General features: G+C 33.2%; 2 protein-coding genes and 1 long non-coding RNA gene across 3 annotated transcripts; 1 reads left to right on the top strand and 2 right to left on the bottom strand.

Moving 5' to 3' along the window:
* Positions 1 to 60: 60 nt before the first annotated feature.
* On the top strand, positions 61 to 5,214 carry LOC140044448 (COP9 signalosome complex subunit 7b-like). Its single transcript, XM_072088961.1, has 8 exons — positions 61 to 238; positions 606 to 805; positions 1,862 to 1,937; positions 2,044 to 2,192; positions 2,553 to 2,695; positions 3,025 to 3,130; positions 3,464 to 3,591; positions 3,816 to 5,214. The coding sequence occupies exons 2-8, from the start codon at positions 632 to 634 to the stop codon at positions 3,847 to 3,849; spliced, it is 810 nt and encodes a 269-aa protein (XP_071945062.1). The 5' UTR covers positions 61 to 238; positions 606 to 631; the 3' UTR covers positions 3,850 to 5,214.
* Positions 5,215 to 5,885: 671 nt separating this feature from the next.
* On the bottom strand, positions 5,886 to 13,021 carry LOC140044447 (guanine nucleotide-binding protein G(s) subunit alpha-like). Its single transcript, XM_072088960.1, has 12 exons — positions 12,700 to 13,021; positions 12,419 to 12,491; positions 11,712 to 11,766; positions 11,026 to 11,145; positions 10,300 to 10,397; positions 9,941 to 9,995; positions 9,628 to 9,701; positions 9,208 to 9,266; positions 8,990 to 9,107; positions 8,673 to 8,899; positions 8,182 to 8,255; positions 5,886 to 7,735 (listed from the first exon to the last, which is right to left on the bottom strand). Exons 1-12 carry the CDS (start codon positions 12,821 to 12,823, stop codon positions 7,577 to 7,579), a joined length of 1,236 nt encoding a protein of 411 aa, XP_071945061.1. The 5' UTR covers positions 12,824 to 13,021; the 3' UTR covers positions 5,886 to 7,576.
* A 2,777-nt stretch (positions 13,022 to 15,798) lies between these two features.
* On the bottom strand, positions 15,799 to 17,246 carry LOC140043327 (uncharacterized). Its single transcript, XR_011844296.1, has 3 exons — positions 16,942 to 17,246; positions 16,710 to 16,810; positions 15,799 to 16,585 (listed from the first exon to the last, which is right to left on the bottom strand). It is a non-coding gene; the product is annotated as an uncharacterized lncRNA (long non-coding RNA).
* Positions 17,247 to 19,915: the final 2,669 nt, after the last annotated feature.

Genomic DNA, 19,915 nt, shown 5'->3' on the forward strand with positions numbered 1-19,915 from the left:
CTTGACATGCGCCTGGATTAAAAGTCTAGAAATACATTATATTTTAGAGGGCGGACTTTCGATTCATGTGATTTTTACCTGGGCTAAAAGACCTATGAAAAATTGTAGTTTTTATATATTTTGATTACATATAAGATCATATCTTTACTTGATTTGTAACTTTGCATTATTAGTATTCTAAATACAAAACAAGTTGTTAATTTTCGTGCTCTAATTGATAAATTTCAGCTCTAAAAAGGTAAGGAGAATGCCAGGCCCAACCAGCCAGGCAAGCAAGCCTCTCTTTATTATTTGTCGCCTGCCTACTACCAGTACTAGGTGGGTGGTGGTGGTGTGGTGGTACGGTAGTGATGATTGAACGGATTCCCGATTGAACGGATGCCGATTGAACATGGATGAGGCCTACTAGCTAGTATTACTACTAGTATTGTTCCGAAAAGCCGGTAGTGCATGTGACGTGCATGGAAAAAAATAAATAAAATAAAAACAAATATGCTATTTTATATAAAGGCACATTAATATTATTTATTGTACATTTTAACATTTTTTACAAATTTTTAATTTAATTAATTAAAAGTATCTTATTAAATCAATTCAATAACTAGGAGGCCTAGATAGGACCAACTTCAAGATGGCAGAAACACCAGGAAAACCAATTAATGCTGGAAACCAAGGGCTTGAACAGTTTCTTCTGTTAGCAAAGGGTACAAAGGCTGGCGCCATGACAGCCCTGATCATGCAGGTTGTAGAGGCTCCTGGAGTTTATGTCTTTGGAGAGCTGCTAGAAATGCCAAATGTCCAAGAGGTATTAATGTACTATATCATGTGTAATAATTTATTCATTATTCCGCACTTCAAAATGCAACATTATCTGTAAATTCTGTCTAGACTATCAAATTAGGGCGCTACTGCAGTTTCGCACCACACTGTTAAATCTTCGATTTCTCGCTTAATATTTTTCTCACACCCACATCATACAATTTTGGGCCATTATGTAACATGTTTCCATGATTTAGCCACCGTTATATTACCTTTATCACAATAAAAAATGCCTTTCAAAACAGCTCCATTTCCGCGAATACCTCGATCGAACTGTGGCCATTTTAGAATCAGAAAATTGCCAGAAATGAATGTATGTTTTAAGAGTAAGTAAGAGTGGTTTTTATAAAGAACCAGCTAGCTGTACATATATCAAAACGGCGACGATATGAGTCTGTACATAAAACATTGATAGGAGTCTAGGACCTATTAATATGAATAATAATACTAATATTATTAATAATGAAATATTAATTTAACCTCTATTTCGCCAGCTGAAAATATTTCTTGCCTTTCAAAACTAAATAGACCTAGGCCTATATTATGATGTGTAATCGGATTTTATAACACTGGCCTCTATAGTTTCTACATTTTTTGGGGGAAAATGAAGCATACATTCTGGCAATTAAGTGATAAATATAAGATGGCGAACATTTTCGCAGTGTGTTCACATCGAGTTCAGTATTGTTTAAAATGTTTTGAAAAGTATTGTTATTTTAAAAAAAATACTTCGTAAGTGGTCGAATCGTATACACGTGTTATATAATATTATGTTGTGAGTGTGAAAAAGAAAAATTTAGGTGAGAAATCGAAGATATAACGGTGTGGTGCGAAACTGCAGTAGCGCCCAAATTAGTTTGAAAAATAGTGTGCCCAGATATGGTAGTAATATCGTCGTGTCCATACATGGGCACATCACAATTTTTTGTCACATAAAGTTTGATAGTGTGAACAGAGCTTTAGTAACTCATAATCATCTTCCTATACTGTGCTGAACCCGGGTCCGGTTGATCACTTATTCATTATTGTGAATTTTTTTTAGTTAGCTGAAGGGCCTCACAAAAAGTTTCACAATCTGTTGACACTGTTTGCTTATGGTACCTACCAAGACTACAAAGGTGAGTGAACTTTATCAAACTTTTTTTTAATTCATATATATATATATATTTGTATAATTATTATTTCTGTAAATCTTCTGTTAATAAATCCTATTTCCTTATTTAGCTGATCCCAGTAATTTTCCTGAACTCTCAAAACAAGCGATCTCAAAACTGCGGCACCTGACGATAGTATCCATAGCAGCGAAATGTAAACGTATTCCATACACACTCCTACAACAGGAACTGGATGTGAACAACTTAAGAGAATTAGAAGTAAGCATATGCTAAATTTGCAATTAGGCATTTCGTATTTACTACTTAAATAAAAATAAATCCTTTTTTTTTTCAATTAAAACTATTTAACAATCACTACACTATTCATTCTTCATACAAATGTTTCTTTTTAAAACTAAAAATATTTATTTTACTTCTTCAGCAAACCCATAAAAATAAAAAAATACAACGTGGAGTGTTGAGAAGGTTGAAAAAGTATCACTAGAAATGGTGTGACACCTGAACTCCACTTGTCAGCACATATTGACAAAAGAATGAAATTGGACAAAATTAATTATTATAATGTGTATATACAATGAAATCATAATGAAATCATCATTATTCAAATCATTTTTTTAGGATTTATTTATTGAAACAATTTATGCTGGTGTAATAGAAGGTAAATTAGACCAAAAGAACCAGCAGTTAGAAGTAGACTATGCAATTGGTAGGGACATGAGGCAGGAGGCTATCGTTGACATCGTAAACACTCTACAACAATGGTTAGTACTCCTACAGGATAATACATTCTTAATGAAATGAGGTACCTAAAATGCTAAAGGTATTAATACTGGTCCTCAAGCTTAACTGGAAACTGAGGAAATTCAGATTAGGCCCTCCACAGAACCATGGCAGCCAGCAGTGCAATGCCTACAAGATCAGCGCACCGGAGACACTCCCCTACTCTTTTCGAATAGTGTACCAAATTTTTTAATGTGCACTATGTACGCAAGACCAACCGCTTTATGTCCCAGCTGAAGACAATCACCTAATCTAAAATTGATGATTGTAAAGAGTAGAATAAAAATCTAATTATTTTGATATCATTTAGGTGTGATGGTTGTGAGACTGTGTTAAGTAATATTGAAGAACAAATCATCAGAGCAAACAAAAACAAAGACAACTGTATTAAAAAACGACAACAAATAGAAACAGAGGTAAGAGAATACAGCAATGTATAGCTGCTATACTGCAGTAACTGCAGTATTAATGGGTTATTGATATGATGCTATTGACAAGGTTAGCTACATAAATACGAGTGGCTGTATTCACCATTCAGACTTAGGCTAAGGGAAACAACTACCATTAAAAATAAAAAATCTCCTATCTAAGTAAATACAATTAAAGGGAAATAAATATTTATTGAGTTAAGTGAAATACTTAATATTTAAGGAAATTGTTTATTGGTGAATATGGGTTTTGTTAATATGAGGTAACATTTCTGTATAAAAACAAATTTGAGAATGTAATCGTATTGCTTTGATTTGAAGGTAATAAACATCAAAAAAGCTATCAAGGCGTCATCACAAGACATAGATGAACAACACATGTCAACCGATACAAGAGAAGCAGATATCCAACCTTCAAAACCTGCAAAAAAACAATCAAAGATGAAAGGGTAAATATTTATTATGGATTGGGTAAAATAATTTGAACGAATATGCTGGTATTAATTTAGAAATGTAAGAAGAATATACAAGATACAGTATTGTAGTGTATTAATCAATTAATATGAGTTTAACAAGATACAGTAATAATAATAATTACTGATTGTCCGAATTGTCCGAACTATAATAATAATAATTACTGTATAACAACATTTGAAATTCTTTTGTGTTGTAGATTAAGAGGAAGTGGGAAGTTCTGGAATAAATGAAGAACGAGTTAGGAGGGGTGGGGAGGAGAAGGACGAGGAAGAAGATGGAGAGGAGGAGGAGGAGAATGCAACTCATAGAATCACACCCTGCATCAAAATAGCAGAATATAAACTAAGCATTGATTATACATACATACTGCTAATAGCAGTCTAAAGAACTGTCCACAATATCAAACTAGTAATGGACATGATGATGTCATATGACTGCCATATTTGGGCACGTCATACTTTTTTGTCAAACTGGTGTGGGCAGAGCTTCAGTGATAGTGTCTTGTATAGTAATAACTCATCAATCATATGGATATGATTCAATACAAGATGTTACTGTAGCTTTGAAACATAACTATCCAAATATACAGATTTTTCTAATTATTATTTTTATATTATTTTGTAAATATTTTAAAACTGAAGTTGTTTTAAATAGCTGCTGGTCATCAATATGGATACCATCAAATTTAAATTGCTTATTAGCTTGTGTCTCTTTAGACAGAGGATCTGACCCTTTAAGAACTGAGTTGTCAATACATTGGTATGCAGTTGTGTGGTAGCTGTATAAATACAATTACTATTGAGTCTAAATAGTGTTTTTCCATTATTAGTCAATAAAATTTATCACAATAAGTAAAAAATTACAATTTTCATTTTAAAAGAATTAGTAAATCAGTCTCAATCACTTTTACATAAGAATTTATTACAGAGCGGCTGTATAATATACTAAATTAGCATATTATGCAAATTAGCATATGCTAATTTTGCATCCACTTAAGTTCAGCCATACAAAAAAATAGAGGGCGGTATAAAAATTAAAAAACAATGAAAGACAACGATAAATATAGAGGACGCCATATAAAAAAATCAGCAGTTAAAAAGTTTTGAAATTTATTTACAGTGACGTCCCCCGTTTTTTTTAAATTTGTTTGAATTTGACCGTTTATTGTGTCTTTTTCTAAGTGAAATGCTAGCAAGGATGTCATTGTTATATTCTTTCATAAAAATTGTTTATCCATATCGGTTTATCTCTAAATATAAAAATATTCTAATTGTGACGATTTGAGTATCCATTTTGCATTTAATCACTAATTTTTCTAAAGAAAATCACAAACGTGCACGTTCGCTGCCATAAATAATGTACAGGTTTCATAAAAAGATTACCGTAAATCTTCTAATTGAAACCTGGGTTATTATTCTTTGATTGTTTTTTAGGGTGGGTTACTATTACTAATCTTAAATTAGGCCGCCTGAAAATAGTAACCCAACCCCAACTTTTCCGGTCAGCAACTCATACCAATTAATAATAAAACAGTACGAATAAAAAAATTTGTTTGAACTCTAACTTTATTTTATAAACTCAAAAACACTCGAGTCAATCTTCCCCCACTCCCGAGATCAACATGCATTATCTCCTTATTTACGGCTGCATCATAAGTTTTTGTGACTCTAATAGTAGGGCCCACATGGGTTACTATTATAGTGTGGGTTATTATTATAGATTGACTTATAAGGTGGGTTACTATTAGAATGGGGGTTATTAGAGTGTGGGTTACTATTAGAAGATTTACGTTAATTCTATTCGAGTGTCTGCGACAATACTCCTTCTTTTCACTGTCTAACTAAGTAAACATTACAGATGTTTAAATGACTCTAAAATACGTGTTCTTTTTGTTTTGAAATATGCTGTTGCATTGCATAAATTTTTGCAATAAATGCGTTTGTAGCCCGTACATACCGTGAATCAGTAATATAAATTAATCAAAATCCTCTAGGCCTACGTACCTACCCTGAACGAGTACACTCCAGTCGTCTGAAAAAGCTCTCATCCTATAAACTTCTCGATTAGGCCTTATAGTAGCTCTTCACACCACCTCCTGCTTGCACGACATAAAGAAAAGAAGCGAGTTTATTGTGAAATTACGATGCATTATGGGATTTTTATAACCCTTCTGAAATTATTTGTTTTCACTTTATTTTATTTTTACCAATGCATATAGTTAATTGAAAAAAAACCACATGGAATACCATATTATTTATATCAATTAATACCAATTATTTTTCTTATGTTAATGTATTATATTAGTTTTATAATTGTATAACAATTATACTCTTGTAAGTGAGGACTGACATTTCAGGACTACTGCCAGGCGGCACACAGTACAGTAAAAACAACATGAATGCATTAAACAAAACCAAATAATAGGCCCACAAACTAGGCCCACAAACTAGGCATACAAACTAGGCCCACAAACTAGGCCTAAAAACACCAGCTCGCCAACAGTGATCTTTCATCCTCAAAATTCAGCAAACAAAACATTTTTTACTGTCATAATTATAACCAAATTGGACATCAAAAACTGATTTGAAATAAATGTATATACTTTTATTTTTTATAAAATCTGCAGCTTTATTAGTAGTCCTACTTTATATACTAATGTATTGGTTACCATTGGTTACCATCAATATTGCATTTAAATTAAATAAAGACTTATCACTATTAACTTGTTATCGATGTGGAACCTAATATAAATGATTAAATTATAGTTTAAATAGCATAGGCCATACGAAAAAATAAAGATTCGATTCATAAATAAAAGTAACGTAGACATTTTAGGCAACAACAACATGTTGTCTGAGTTTGTCTTTTATTCAAAATAGTTTTTGGAATGTTAGCTAGGAAGTTACATAATATCGAACTCCTTTCAATGTTCGTTTTCAAAAAGCATGTACACTTCGAAAACGTTTTGGCAACTTTGCTTTGCTTATTCTTGAATAATGTACGTATTCATCCGCTTTAGTATACATTGAAGAGTGATTAGTAACATATTATCATATATTTCTTTTTGACTACTCCGCTTTACATAAAATAGTACCATATATTTAACGACTCATTTATTTCTTCTTGGCTACTTCGCTTTAGGCCTACATTATAAACAGTACCATATTTTTCGGCAATATTTTATCTTTTTTTGACTACACCGCGGCTCTACAATGAATAGTTCCTTACATTTCAGGACTCATTTATTTCTGTTCGTTGAATAGTACCAGCATATTTTACGAAACGTTTATTTCTTCTTGGCTGTACTCCGCTTTATATTCAATAGTAGGCCTACCATTTTAACGACTTTCATAATTATGTTATCTTTGAATACAATTTACAATGTTATTTATATTAGGATGGCTTTCGAAAACGATTAAAGCAGTTTTTGAATAGATTAATAACATTATTAATTAATATCTACAAAGCTGTTACAATATTATTTCATACTGGTAGTAGTAGTAAATAACTACCATGAACGATCAAATGATGTGTCGAACAAACCGAGTCACTCACAGGTCTTTGTCTGTGGCTGTTGTGTCTTCCTCTTAATAGACGTAATGAATAATGCTGTGTATATTTCTTGGTTTCTTCCATTCGCGTTTAGGAAAACCACAATACGATGCAATATCTTCTCACAATAAGAACAGGTTGTGAAGAAATATATAAAACATAAAACTGCATACATACACACTGTCGTGGACAGACGTAATGGCGCCGTAGTTGGCTGCCGATGACACGATGTGACTCTTAAAGAATGTTGTTGAAAAGATGTAACATCTAAGTCCACAGCGCCTTTGATCACTAATTGTTGCTGGAATTGGCGCTTTACAAATTCGTATATTATTATTAGTATTATATATTCCTGACTATTTTCTTGAGGTTTACTAATATATAAGTAGTTGTACTGTGCTTATCTTACTGTACAATACCTGTACTAGCTAAGTGCAACCTTTGTATCATGTCTCTACACGAGTCAAATACATGTTTAATGTTCTCTGTATCTACTGCGCATGTGAAGTGTGGATAACAGTTCTTGCGAAACTTCTGATCTTCAGATTTTGAGGTGCTTATTTCCTGTGAATGAGATTGTGTGTACTTAAATAAACTATAAAGATCATTAAAAAGTAAATAAATGTATTAGGGGAGGAGTGCCTGACCAGGTGATTAGATTACTAGGTGCTCAGGTAAGCTTGAACCCAGGGGAAATGGATCATGGAAGACTGACCAGCGCTAACATATTTATTCGATTTTAAAATGAAGTTTCTTTCGAGATTGTCTTTTTGTTTCTGAGAAATATAATAATAAATCATAATGTATAATATGGTAAATATATTATAATAAATGAAGGAAGCAAAAAAACACAGGAAGTAGGAAGTAAGTAAGAATCAATACAGAATACAGACATGTATGCGAGATAGGAAAGAAAGAATGGAGGTTCATTACAAGAAGGATGGATAGATAGGAACTACACTTAGTTTTAGTATTATCATGACTTATTTCTCCATATTATACGTCTATACCTCAAACTGTGCTTTGATGTACATCTTTACCCGGAAGAACTCTGCTCGTTGATGATTGGTCAGACCTTCGGGCTCTAACAATTAAAAATAACAATTCTGGTTAGATTTACCTCAATATATTTTTTTTTAATTGCATTCGGTGAATATTATATATACAAATGGTGAACTGGGGATAGAGACAAAACCTCAGTCTAACCATCGCCAAATTTATTCCAACTATAGACAAAAAAATACAGATGTTCAAATAATTACAGTATCAGTAACAATAGGAACAATAGATTACAATATTAAAACATGGTCCATGCAGAAGACTATGTATATAAACATTAAAAACAAAGTAGCTTTTAATAGAGCCCTCCAACGTGTCCACAATATGCTTGGTAGTTCCCACCACTAGAGACGACTAGAGATTTGACCAATCACAATCGATGGATTTTTCGAACTGTCGCTTGTCATTGGTCAACTCACTTCCGTCACTATAATTTCTTTACCATATGCAGTAATCTTCTTTATCGAGTCCTTGTGAGGAGACAAGCCACAGCAGCCGGGTTGTAATTCGCGAAGATCACTTTGAATTTCATCAGGAATCATTGATTTCTTTGAGAACACCTGATAGTCTTTGAAGTAGTCCCCTAACTTGGTGCGACCGGATTTGATCTTCTCAGCTAAAATATCTTGCTTGTTTAAAAATAGGACCATCGACGTGTATCTTAGATATCTGCAGGAATAAATACAATTGTTATTCTCTCGATATGATCAATTTATAAGTTCGCATAACAATGATCTGTAGTAATTTGATAGCACTTACTTGTGATTCCATATTGATTTGTAAAGATCCAAGGCTTCTGATAATCTATTTTTATTTTCTTCTCTTAGTGTCATGTCGTAGCTGCTAGCTGCAACTACAAACAGCATCGCAGTCACATCTGAAAATAAGCATTGGAGTTATTTCGTACTCTAATTCTTCAAAGATGTATAATTATGTATATATAATAATAAAATCGACTAAAGCGTTGTAATACGTACCAGAAAATAATTGTAACCATTTTATTCGTTCTTCTCGCTGGCCTCCAACGTCGAGTAAACTAAAATTAAGTGAAACAATACATAAAACATCTTTATACATTTATTTAGCAAATGTGTATTAACTTTGTACCGGTATTTAAATTAAATCACTGTTTAACTTTAACTAACTGCTTTCTTGATTTTCCAAAAAAAAAATCTATGTACAGTAAAAGTCCTATATATTAGGACTTGACTTAAGCAGTAGCCAGAGAGCCTCCCTCTTTCCTTCATCAAATCGAATTATAATTTAGGTTCAGTAGTAGCAAAGCAAAACATATTAAATTAATAATAATTCGATATTATCAGAAACCCAATACCGTTATGCTTTGTTGTTCGTCACAATATTACAATTATTTCACAGTTAAATAGCAATCAACTTACTGAAACCTAACATTCTTAATTTGAAACTCTGTAACTAGAACTCCGGTTGTCATTACACGACATCGTAGAATATCCTACAAAAAATATGCAGTAGTATACCGTCAATAGAAATGTGTTGTACTACAATATTGTGTGTATATGTATGGAAGTGCGTTTATTATTTGAGGGAAAATAAAGGAGAAGAGGTGTTTATTCATAGCGGAGATTTTGATCGAATAATATACGGTAGCTAAATGGACATATTATGTCTAACTATCAATTTCCTCATAGTTGGGTTTATTCTTGTACACCCATCAACTCAAAAATTAGTTACCTGATCTGTAGGAACATATTCTCGTTTCCGAACTCTGTCTAATGAGTCTAAAAAACTGAAATGGAAAATATAATGAAGATAATAGTAATATTACACTGTAAATTAAATAGTATAAGCAACGTTAAAGATTAGTTTAGTCACTTCACGAACAATATATTTATGCTGAGGCTTATTTTTAACTGGAAGTTTGACTTCTAAGATTTGTGATATGCTGATGATCTTCTGTTTGGTACAATAATAATGTTTTACTCATTTAATGCAGCAACACTGATTGTTCATCTACTTTTAACAATTTTAACAACAAACTAACTGACATATCACCATTTGAACACTACTAAATTATAACACAACGAACTTACTATTTTGCACAATCTATAAGTTGGTACTCGTTGGATCTACTATAGCAAGACTGGATACCACCATCGGCCCACAGAGCAGTCGTTGCGTCATAAAATTGCTGAACAAAATTAATATAAAAGTTTATATATTAATTAATGGTAATTTGGGATTCATTATTGTTTTCAAACATTATAACTGAATGAAAGACAAGACGCTTGATAATGGTAAATACAATGTATATACAATTCATTGAAGTACAGTGATGGTTAATCTGGGTTCCAGACGGAGTTTTGACTTAATAATATAAATAAAAAGATAAATATTTTGGCACAAATAGCGTTTCATACATATACTACTTGAATACAAAAATCTAAACGTCGACTGGTGTTCTATCATAAAAAAAGACAATAAATACAAACTTAGGGCAAGTCTAAGTGATGGTATAAGGGGGGGGGGGAGGAGCGACAGTGACGGACTTATTTGAGTTTCTATGTCTTCCATTGACCAAATGATACTTGTTGTTTTTTGTTTGTATAGGCCTTCATGTTGGTTTTTGCTGATTTTGGTCGAAATAACTGTTGAATTGAATATTATTATTCTGTGTATTAGTATGTAGAATTTAACCACAATTATAACAAAGAAACTTGTATCACAAAACTTTCCAACATTATTGAGATTAAAGAAAGCATTGTAGTTTGCGTTACGATTCATTACCTAACAACATTACAGAACTGATTGATATCTACCTCATTCAATTCAAAGTTCGGTGCACTTGCTTCGTCGAGAATGTAGTCAAGTGCTGAGTTTAATTCAGGATTTTCAAGTTCAATTGGGCTGTTTAACGTGTTCATAACTCCAGCAATGGTCTGAAAATGTAGCAAACGTCACAAGTAAAATAAAACTAAGCTTGATTTTCTATGTCACTTTAGATTGCGAAAGTTCTGAGGATTGATCGTTTGTGATTGGTCAAATTACTTTTGCTGCGTGTACGACGACGCCTCGTGTAACAACGCAATTAAGTTTACCAATCACAAGCGAAAGTTCTGGCAATCCCCGTTTGTGATTGGTCAAATTACTGCGGCGCAGTTACGTACTTGCGTCCAAACCAAGATTCAGGAACGGATCAAAACTTAGTATAAGCCAAACATTGTTATAAAACGATAAAAGGTTCCAATTATTGAAATTAATATTAGAATAACTTATCAATTAACCTTACCGATCTTTGGTACAGATTTACCCCTAATAATACCAGGCCAAGAGAAAATTAACTTTGAACTTTACATGTCTTCTGATAATGTAAAGCAAATATAATTTAAGTAAACAATCCAGTTATGACTACATTAAATCGTTGGAATGTCGTCATCATTTTAATGGATCATAGTGCTTACTTAGCCCTGGGCTGTTGTTGCAGTTTATATAAGTCTGAACTTACTAGAATAGCATCGTGTACGTTACTTCTGATTTCGGGAATTCTTGCTTGTCTTTCTCTAAAAAAAGAACACAAACAAAGCTGACCGAGTGTGTGACGATTACGTAATAATAATTTAGGTATTTAGGTATTTGTATAGCGCCAGAATCAACTAAACCAAAGTAAAAATCAAAGGCGCTTATATTGGATGTTTAAAAATAGCAATAGAAGTTGATTTAGTAAAATGACGAGGGAGAGAATTCCAAAGATAAGCAGCAGAGAACATAAAAGACCTTTGACAATAAGATTTGGTGTTAATTCTAAGAACAAGTATTAGGTCTATATGACTTATTAACTAGGCCTTAATAAAACAAAAATAAAGCAGTTATGTACTTTTGGTCTAATCACAAGAACATGAAAGAATATTCATTTATAAATGTGTGACTTGTGACAGATTTGAACATTGAACTTTGCTGTATGAAAGTTTAAGCTAATAATAATTTGTATTTGGAAGTTATACTTTTGGAACAGTATACGTTTTTAGAAACAAATTTTACCCCAAAAACATACTTATATAAATTATGAAAAAAATATAAAAAGTAATGTTGGATTGTAAAGGTACTAAGAATTTCTCAACCCATCCCCCGCCTCTTCTCATGTCAGCTTAGTAAAACTAAAACATCGAGCGCACTCCAGCAGGGGGATTTACCCGGAAAATGAAATAAACTTACTCGTCGGGAAATCCACCTTTATGAAGAATTTTCATTTGTTTCACTATTGTACTTTTTCCGGACTCTCCTGCACCTACAAGCATATTAAAATACGTTTATCATAAAGAATGGTCGTCTTGTGGGTAATGGCATAATGAGTCTAATAATTGGTTCCCATTAGATAGGCAACACAAGGAAGTAAGCGTTCTTAGGTTTGTACGGCTCAGCATGACACACATGTACGTACATTGTAGGCTCTATAACACATTCATTGTTGTTGTGAAATATTTTAATTGTCTTACCTACTAAAACAAGTCTCATTGTGTTCCGAACTTTGTCTTTAAACTTTTTCCTTTCATCTTTCAATTGTCTTTCTATTTGTTTATTCCTCTCATAAGCTTCATCATGACCCAATCGGCCCGCCATACCTGATGTATATACTACTCAGAGCAATAACTTCGAAAATGGTATACGTCACGTTTTTAAAATTAGGCCTATGTGTATTCCAGACATTGTGAACGTATTCCTTATGTGAAGCAGCCCAGTGTTTATAGGCCTATAAGTAAGCTGTCATAATTAAACGTCGTCACTTCCTTAATCGTGTGTCTTGATAAAATCTAGGAAAAACCTGAAAAAACAATCACTTAATTTGATAGATATACCTTTGATAAGACATACTATTGGAAACAAAATAATATAATAATTTTCAAATCGTACAGAATTATGTAAATAAAAATAATACCTACCGCGTCCACTATCAATGCTGTAGTGATCGTACTTGCATACGAACGTCAATACGGCCTTACCTTTATAAATAGCACAATGCTATAATATACCTTTATAAAAACTTGAATAAAACTCTGTCAAGTGTGAAAGTATTTCTGTGTGTTTACATTAGCGTAATAAAAGTACAATTAGTAATCATTCGTTGGAAAATTGTTACTTCAGCCCGCAGTGTCAGTGCGAAATAATTAGGTTCTTAACCCTATATAAATATGTATCATGACTTACCCTCTTCAAATATTGTTATTACTAGGTTCGTTATATCCTACTACAAGCATTCATACTGTTTGTTCTCAACCACTATGTCTATCTATTTGACCATAACTAAAGTGCATAGAGTGTACGTATTCCAGATAATGACGTCATCGCGTAACTCATTGACTGAATTACGTCAGACGCCAAGGCGTACGCACTTGAGTTTCAAAGACAATCGTACGAATTGACACAATACAATCAGAAATCAATACACGCTACCATACAATTTGACACAAAAGAAATCATAACGTATGACACTCAGCATAATCATTGCGGTCGCCGCAGCCAGAGTGGTTTAAATATTAAAAAGTGTAAGAATCATCGAAAATTAAATCAATACTACATGCAACCGTGATTGATAAACATATTTACAATTAGTACCATAAAATAACAACAGTAAAGTCGTAATATATTTCTATTAATAACTAAACTGCTGTGTCAACGTGATTAAAACACTACGAATGTGCACGCACAGGTTCGTAGTAAGTGGTTCAGGCGAAACACATAACGTACGCGCAGCACATATTTGACCAATCACAAGCGATCTGAACTGTCGCTCCAAATTACTTGCGTTTTTTTTGCGCGCGTACATAACTTACTTAAGCGTGGTTCCCACTAGCGACGCAACACAAGGACGTAACGCAACGCAAGTGAATTGACCAATCACAAGCGATGGCTTATTCGCTTATGATTGCTAACTGTCTATAACTTCGCTTGTCATTGGTTAAAACGCTTGCGTTGCGTTTACACCCTTGCGTTACGTTCTAGTGGGAACCAAGCTTTATAATAGCTTGTTCCCACTATACTAGCGACGCAACGCAAGGACGTAACACAACGTTAGTGATTTGACCAATCACAAACGATGGATTCGAACAGTGGCGTGGTATTGGTCAACTCGCCTGCGCGTCTCTAGTGGGAACCACGCTTCAGAGATACTAACGTCATATGTGTTCAACTGGCCTTGAAATCCTCAAATCAATATAACGTTTAGGTAAACAATGTCAATAATTGCAAATAGAATATTTATTGGACCTTTTATGCGAAAGGTGATCAATAAACTATCCCCATTAAATGACCTTTTATGTAGAAGCGTGCAAATCTACCTCATTTGCATATATTGCCTTTAATTTCATGCGTTTCCATAATTATAAATTACATTCATAAAGGCCTTTCATAAGTTAATTTTAATTAATAAATTTAATTTTTTTGTCTTTAATTGTTTCATTCTTTCTTTTATTCCTGTCCTTTCCTGATTCATTTTCTGTTAAATACTCGTTTCTTCATTCAATACATAGAGAGGCCTACATTAATAATTATAAGTGTAATTTTGAAAGTCTTTCAAATTATTTTATTATTAACAACATTTCCATCTTTATTTTATATTATACGTTCTTTTACTTTTAAAAGAAAAGAAATACAGTTTTAAAAAAGAAAGAATATATAACATTTAGTTGTTGTATTTACAACAATGGCCTGACTGCATGTACTATGCATTTGGTAGGACATCTTGATAAACCTACACACCACCTGTACAAAGGTAAACCGGTTCCATTGATCTTTGGACCGTAACAGACCATGATCCATTACCAACCACATTCATATTATAGTATAGCGTTTGTCAACATTGTTCTCACGGATTTTCTACATTTCAATACTGTATGTTAATATAATGTATTTGCCGCACATGACATTAACGTAAATCAATACTGTATGTTGCTAAAATGTATCAACAATTAGGCGCACATCATTAACGTAAATACTGATACGTAATATAATATAAATGATTTCTACAAAATTACTATTTTATTCAGTAAATATTGATATTCAAATTTCCCGTAGTGTTTAGTCATGTATAAATGGGCTGGTATGTATAGAGCAGCCTATGCTGCTGTGAGATTGTCGATTTCCTCGTCAATATATCTCAACGCCCATCAATAATACTAACAATTCCTTCCTGATGTTACCTAATTGATGTCTATAAATAAGTATCACTGAACGATTGTTACATACTTAACAATTGTTATCTCTGAACATAAGGTTACAACGATCTCTGTTATCTAGTACAGGAAAATGATGATTTTAAACCGAATGGTAGATTTTTGGAATACATATCGATAAATGACAACTACCAAAACATTGTTAAAAGAATCGATACGTAATTAATTAATCTACCAGTATTTCTATAAATACATTCGATCGAAATGTTCTATCCGTTACGTGAACTACACTGGTATTTGCCAATTTTAAACACAGCATATAATGTAATATAACAGTTAAATAGCAATTCAATAGTTTAATAACAAATCTATTGACTTAATAGCTGTAACATACTTTGTGTCTTACCTTAGGCCTACAGTGGTGTTCAATGGTTCCTTTTACTAATTTTTTAAAGAGTCTATTCTAAAACTAAAGTGCAGTTAATGTATCAATAATTGTACGCCCTCTGGTTAATATACCAGAAATAATATTATTTCTTTGAGGGCAGTAGTTATACACTGATTAATAGCAAAGATTGTGTACTATATCTTTGTTAATAGGTATAACTACCGCGTACTATACTGATCAACGACTTATAATTTACTCGCGCACCGCACGACACGCACTTCACAGCGCCACGCGCTACAATGATGGAAGTCAGTTGTAATAAATATATTGTTTTAATTCTTCCAATTAATCTAATTTAATGTATGCTTTTATATTAAACTTTATTACAAAAAAAAGTGAAATGTGAGAAGTTCAACTTCATGTAGGCAGAGTGGTATGATTAGGGACGCAACGCAATGACAACGTAAACACAAACGCAAATAACTAAACCAATCACAGTGACGGACATCCAAGTTGTCATTTGTGATTGGTTAATTACTTCTTGCGTTGCGTATATCCCTTGCGTAACTCTCTTTCAGTATTTTGTAGTTTCATAATAGGTCATACCGATCTCTTAATTTGTCTATAGTCAGATATAGTATCTGATTGGCTAATGCATCATCACGTGGCGTTTCATCAGAATGCAAGTCATATTTATGTCCCTTTGACCTTTGCCGCTTTTCCTCTCTTCCTCGTAATATCTTCCGAAGACAATTCATTCTAAATTTAGAAATACTTATATCTTCCTTTGACTTTTCATATGCCTCATAAATTGCACACGAACGTCTGAAAAATACGAAGTAGGCCTAGTTTTAGTTTATTCATCATGTAAAGAAAAATAAAATAGGAAAGCTGTTAAAACGAAACAAAAATATTGTACAATCAATCTTATGCTAAATATAGTACGTACGGTCCATCATCGTTTGTATTATCGTTTTCATCCTTAATGACGTCATCTTGACGAATCCGCTCATCTTGAACTTGCGTACAGTCGATGCTTTTTTCAAAATTCTTAAAAAAAGTCATAAGATGAACATTTACCGTCTTAATGATAGTTAGTTATATTTATAACACAGTTATTTTACTCTAAAGTAAAAAAAACATCATCTTTTTGTAACTCCAATGGTTATTTGTTTACGTACATTTGGAGGCTCTGGATGTCTTTCAATACCTGGAAGTTCTTGTGTAAAAGTTGCTGGGACGGACCTTGATCGTTGTGGACTTTGAAGTCTTAGAACACGTCGAGGGGTGTGGCAAGTCTGTGGTCTATATTTTTAAAAAGAAATAAATTGTGTGCAAAGTTATGCCAAATCGATATATTCTAAAATAGTGGGGTTATAATATTAAAGTTTATTGTCTGTAACTGATACTATGCAGCATCATTGCCATCATCAACATTGTCATCATCATCAAATAATCATCATCCTATAACCATCATAATCGATAGTCGTCGTCATCATATCGTCTCATATCATCATCATCATATTATCATCATCGTATCATCATATCATCATTATTATCATGAATTGAGCGTCTTTAGCGTTCCATACCTTCCTGCATGTATCCGTCGCCTCTTTAACCATACGTTTTCTTTTATCAGATGATTACATCCAGATTCTTTCAGTAGTTGTACGACTTTTGTTCTTCTAAAGTTTTGCCAAACTGTCCAGTTAGAGCCTCTATCTCGGATCTCGCTGTCGTCTATTGATGCTTTCGGCTGCTTTACAATCAAATGGATGAGGTTCTCTCGAGCTGTCATGTTGAAATTCATCCTAAAATAGTAACGGTATTCTCAAGATAAGATGATTACATTTTCACGAACCTCGAGACAACGATTCAAAATAAATAGTTCCGGAGAAAATGCTGGTCATATCGATACCACAATTGTATTTGTTTTAAAACGTAAAAAAACCCTTGTAGAAGCAATGAACTTTTGTTTTTTTTAGTTAAAATGTAAACTGTTGTCAGATTGTTGAGTAACTTTGGTTTATTATGTATACTGTTTGTTCTATGGATATGAAGTCCGACATAAAGAAATGAAATAAAGAAACGTTAATACTTTTTTTTGTGTGCAGCGTGAAACACAATTTAATGCGGATCCGGGATACCATGAGTGGCGTCACTATAGGCTTACCTTTCATTGGTTAAGAGTTTTATCGTCGACATTCTCTGTACGACAAGTGGTTGTCGAGATATAAGAACCACACATTTTTAACCTTTGACCCCGGTTTTGGGCATGTTTGCCCCGGATAGCGAATTTGGCACATATCCCATGTTGTTCATTGGAGTCAAATTATATATAACAGTTGAGATATTCTCTCCTAAATTAAATGTTTTCCAAGCTGCGTATGCTAATTAATTGTGATATTGAGGATTTTTAGAATCTTACGTATTAATGCGATAACAAGTAACTATGCCAGCACTGGAGACAGTAAACGAGCTTGGTATACCATTGATAACGCTTTCACCACCAAAAACATCACCTGTCATGACGTAAACAAAAATTATTATTTATTTCTGTGTAGGTTTTCCAGCATCCATAGACATAAATATTGCAAAACCTGTTATTGGAACCATGTCGAGTTAAGCGCAAATTTAATGTGTAGCGTGCACGGTGAAATATGCTACATACATTCGCGTAAACAAGTTTATATTTGCTGAAATTGAGTTTAATATCTCTTATTAAGTTTTAATTATGATAATTCATCTGAAATGTACTATGAATAATCACCTTGCTAACAACCACGATGAACTAATCTATTAATCTCATTCACCTAAAATTACATATTTCCCCGAGGGAAGAAGAAAGAAAAAACACACTTAAAATATACAACCTTCTTCTATATCTCCAAGTTTAAAAAGTTCGCTCTTTCCGGTTTGTTTCAAATACAATTTGCGAAAGTACTGGCATCGACCTGTTCAAAGAAGAATGATTAAATTGTCAATAAATTAAACAATACGTTAATAAGGTTGGTAAAATAATGTTTGCTATGTTTGAATACAATGATGTCGCTTCTAAATTGCCAGGGCCAATAATATTCAATTTAATTAATATGAACGATATTAGAACAGCAATATAAGCAAAAGGTGTTTTGTGTTTGTGCTATTACTGGATGGGCTATCACTGGGCAATGGGCTACCACTGGACAATGGGCTACCACTGGACAATGGGCTATCACTGGACAACATGGCTATCAATGGAATATAGGCTATACCACTGGACAACGGGCTAGTACTGGACACAATGGGCTATCACTGGAGAATGGGCTACCACTGGACAATGAGATATCACTGGACAATGAGATATAACTGGATCGGTCAATTGGCTATCACTAGACAATGGGCTATCGCTGGACTATGTGCTACCACTGGACTATGTGCTACTACTAGACAATGGGCTACAGCTGAATTATTAGTTGCCACTGAATTATTACCACTGACTGGAACCTCTACATCATGTAATAATAACTTACCTGATGATACAAAGTGTATTGAGTCTGCCATTTCGCCTTGCCGTAAGATTACCTTATTTGCTGGGTAAATCTGTAAAGCATACATTTATATTACTGAAACGTGATGTGAAAAAAAGATTTTCCCTTAAATACAAATAGTCAAAGTAATATGACCCTTTGCAGTCTTTACTTATCATTAAAGTAGCCTAACAGAGAATAAAGCCTACAGTATATTATTAATATAAACAAAAATGAATTTTAAATAAAAATTAACTAAAGATTCTTTGCTCTGTATAATATTCTAAAAATATTCTTCTTTCACTGATTTCTTTGTGTGTGGAAAATAACTTATGCTTTCGTTTACTGTTATTGTCGATGCAAAATGAATGACATTTTAATATTGTCTCCCAGTGCTCTAATTCTCCACCTGTCAAATTCTATTCATGATTTATTGCAACGAACCATAGGTGATCTATGCTTTTCTCTTACTTATAAACGTATTTCCTATTTTGCAATGCGTCAGAAACGCGTTGCAAAGCAATTTGTTAACGCATTTTATGAAATACTGTAGAAGCAAATATATGCTGTGGGAATGCAATGTCAATAGGCGCGCCGCCTATAAGCACAGGTCTTTTTCAGTGCTGCCCTATTTGGCGTACGGTTT

This window comes from Antedon mediterranea, chromosome 3 (genome assembly GCF_964355755.1).
Source record: "Antedon mediterranea chromosome 3, ecAntMedi1.1, whole genome shotgun sequence".
In the NCBI taxonomy this organism is placed as follows: domain Eukaryota; kingdom Metazoa; phylum Echinodermata; class Crinoidea; order Comatulida; family Antedonidae; genus Antedon; species Antedon mediterranea.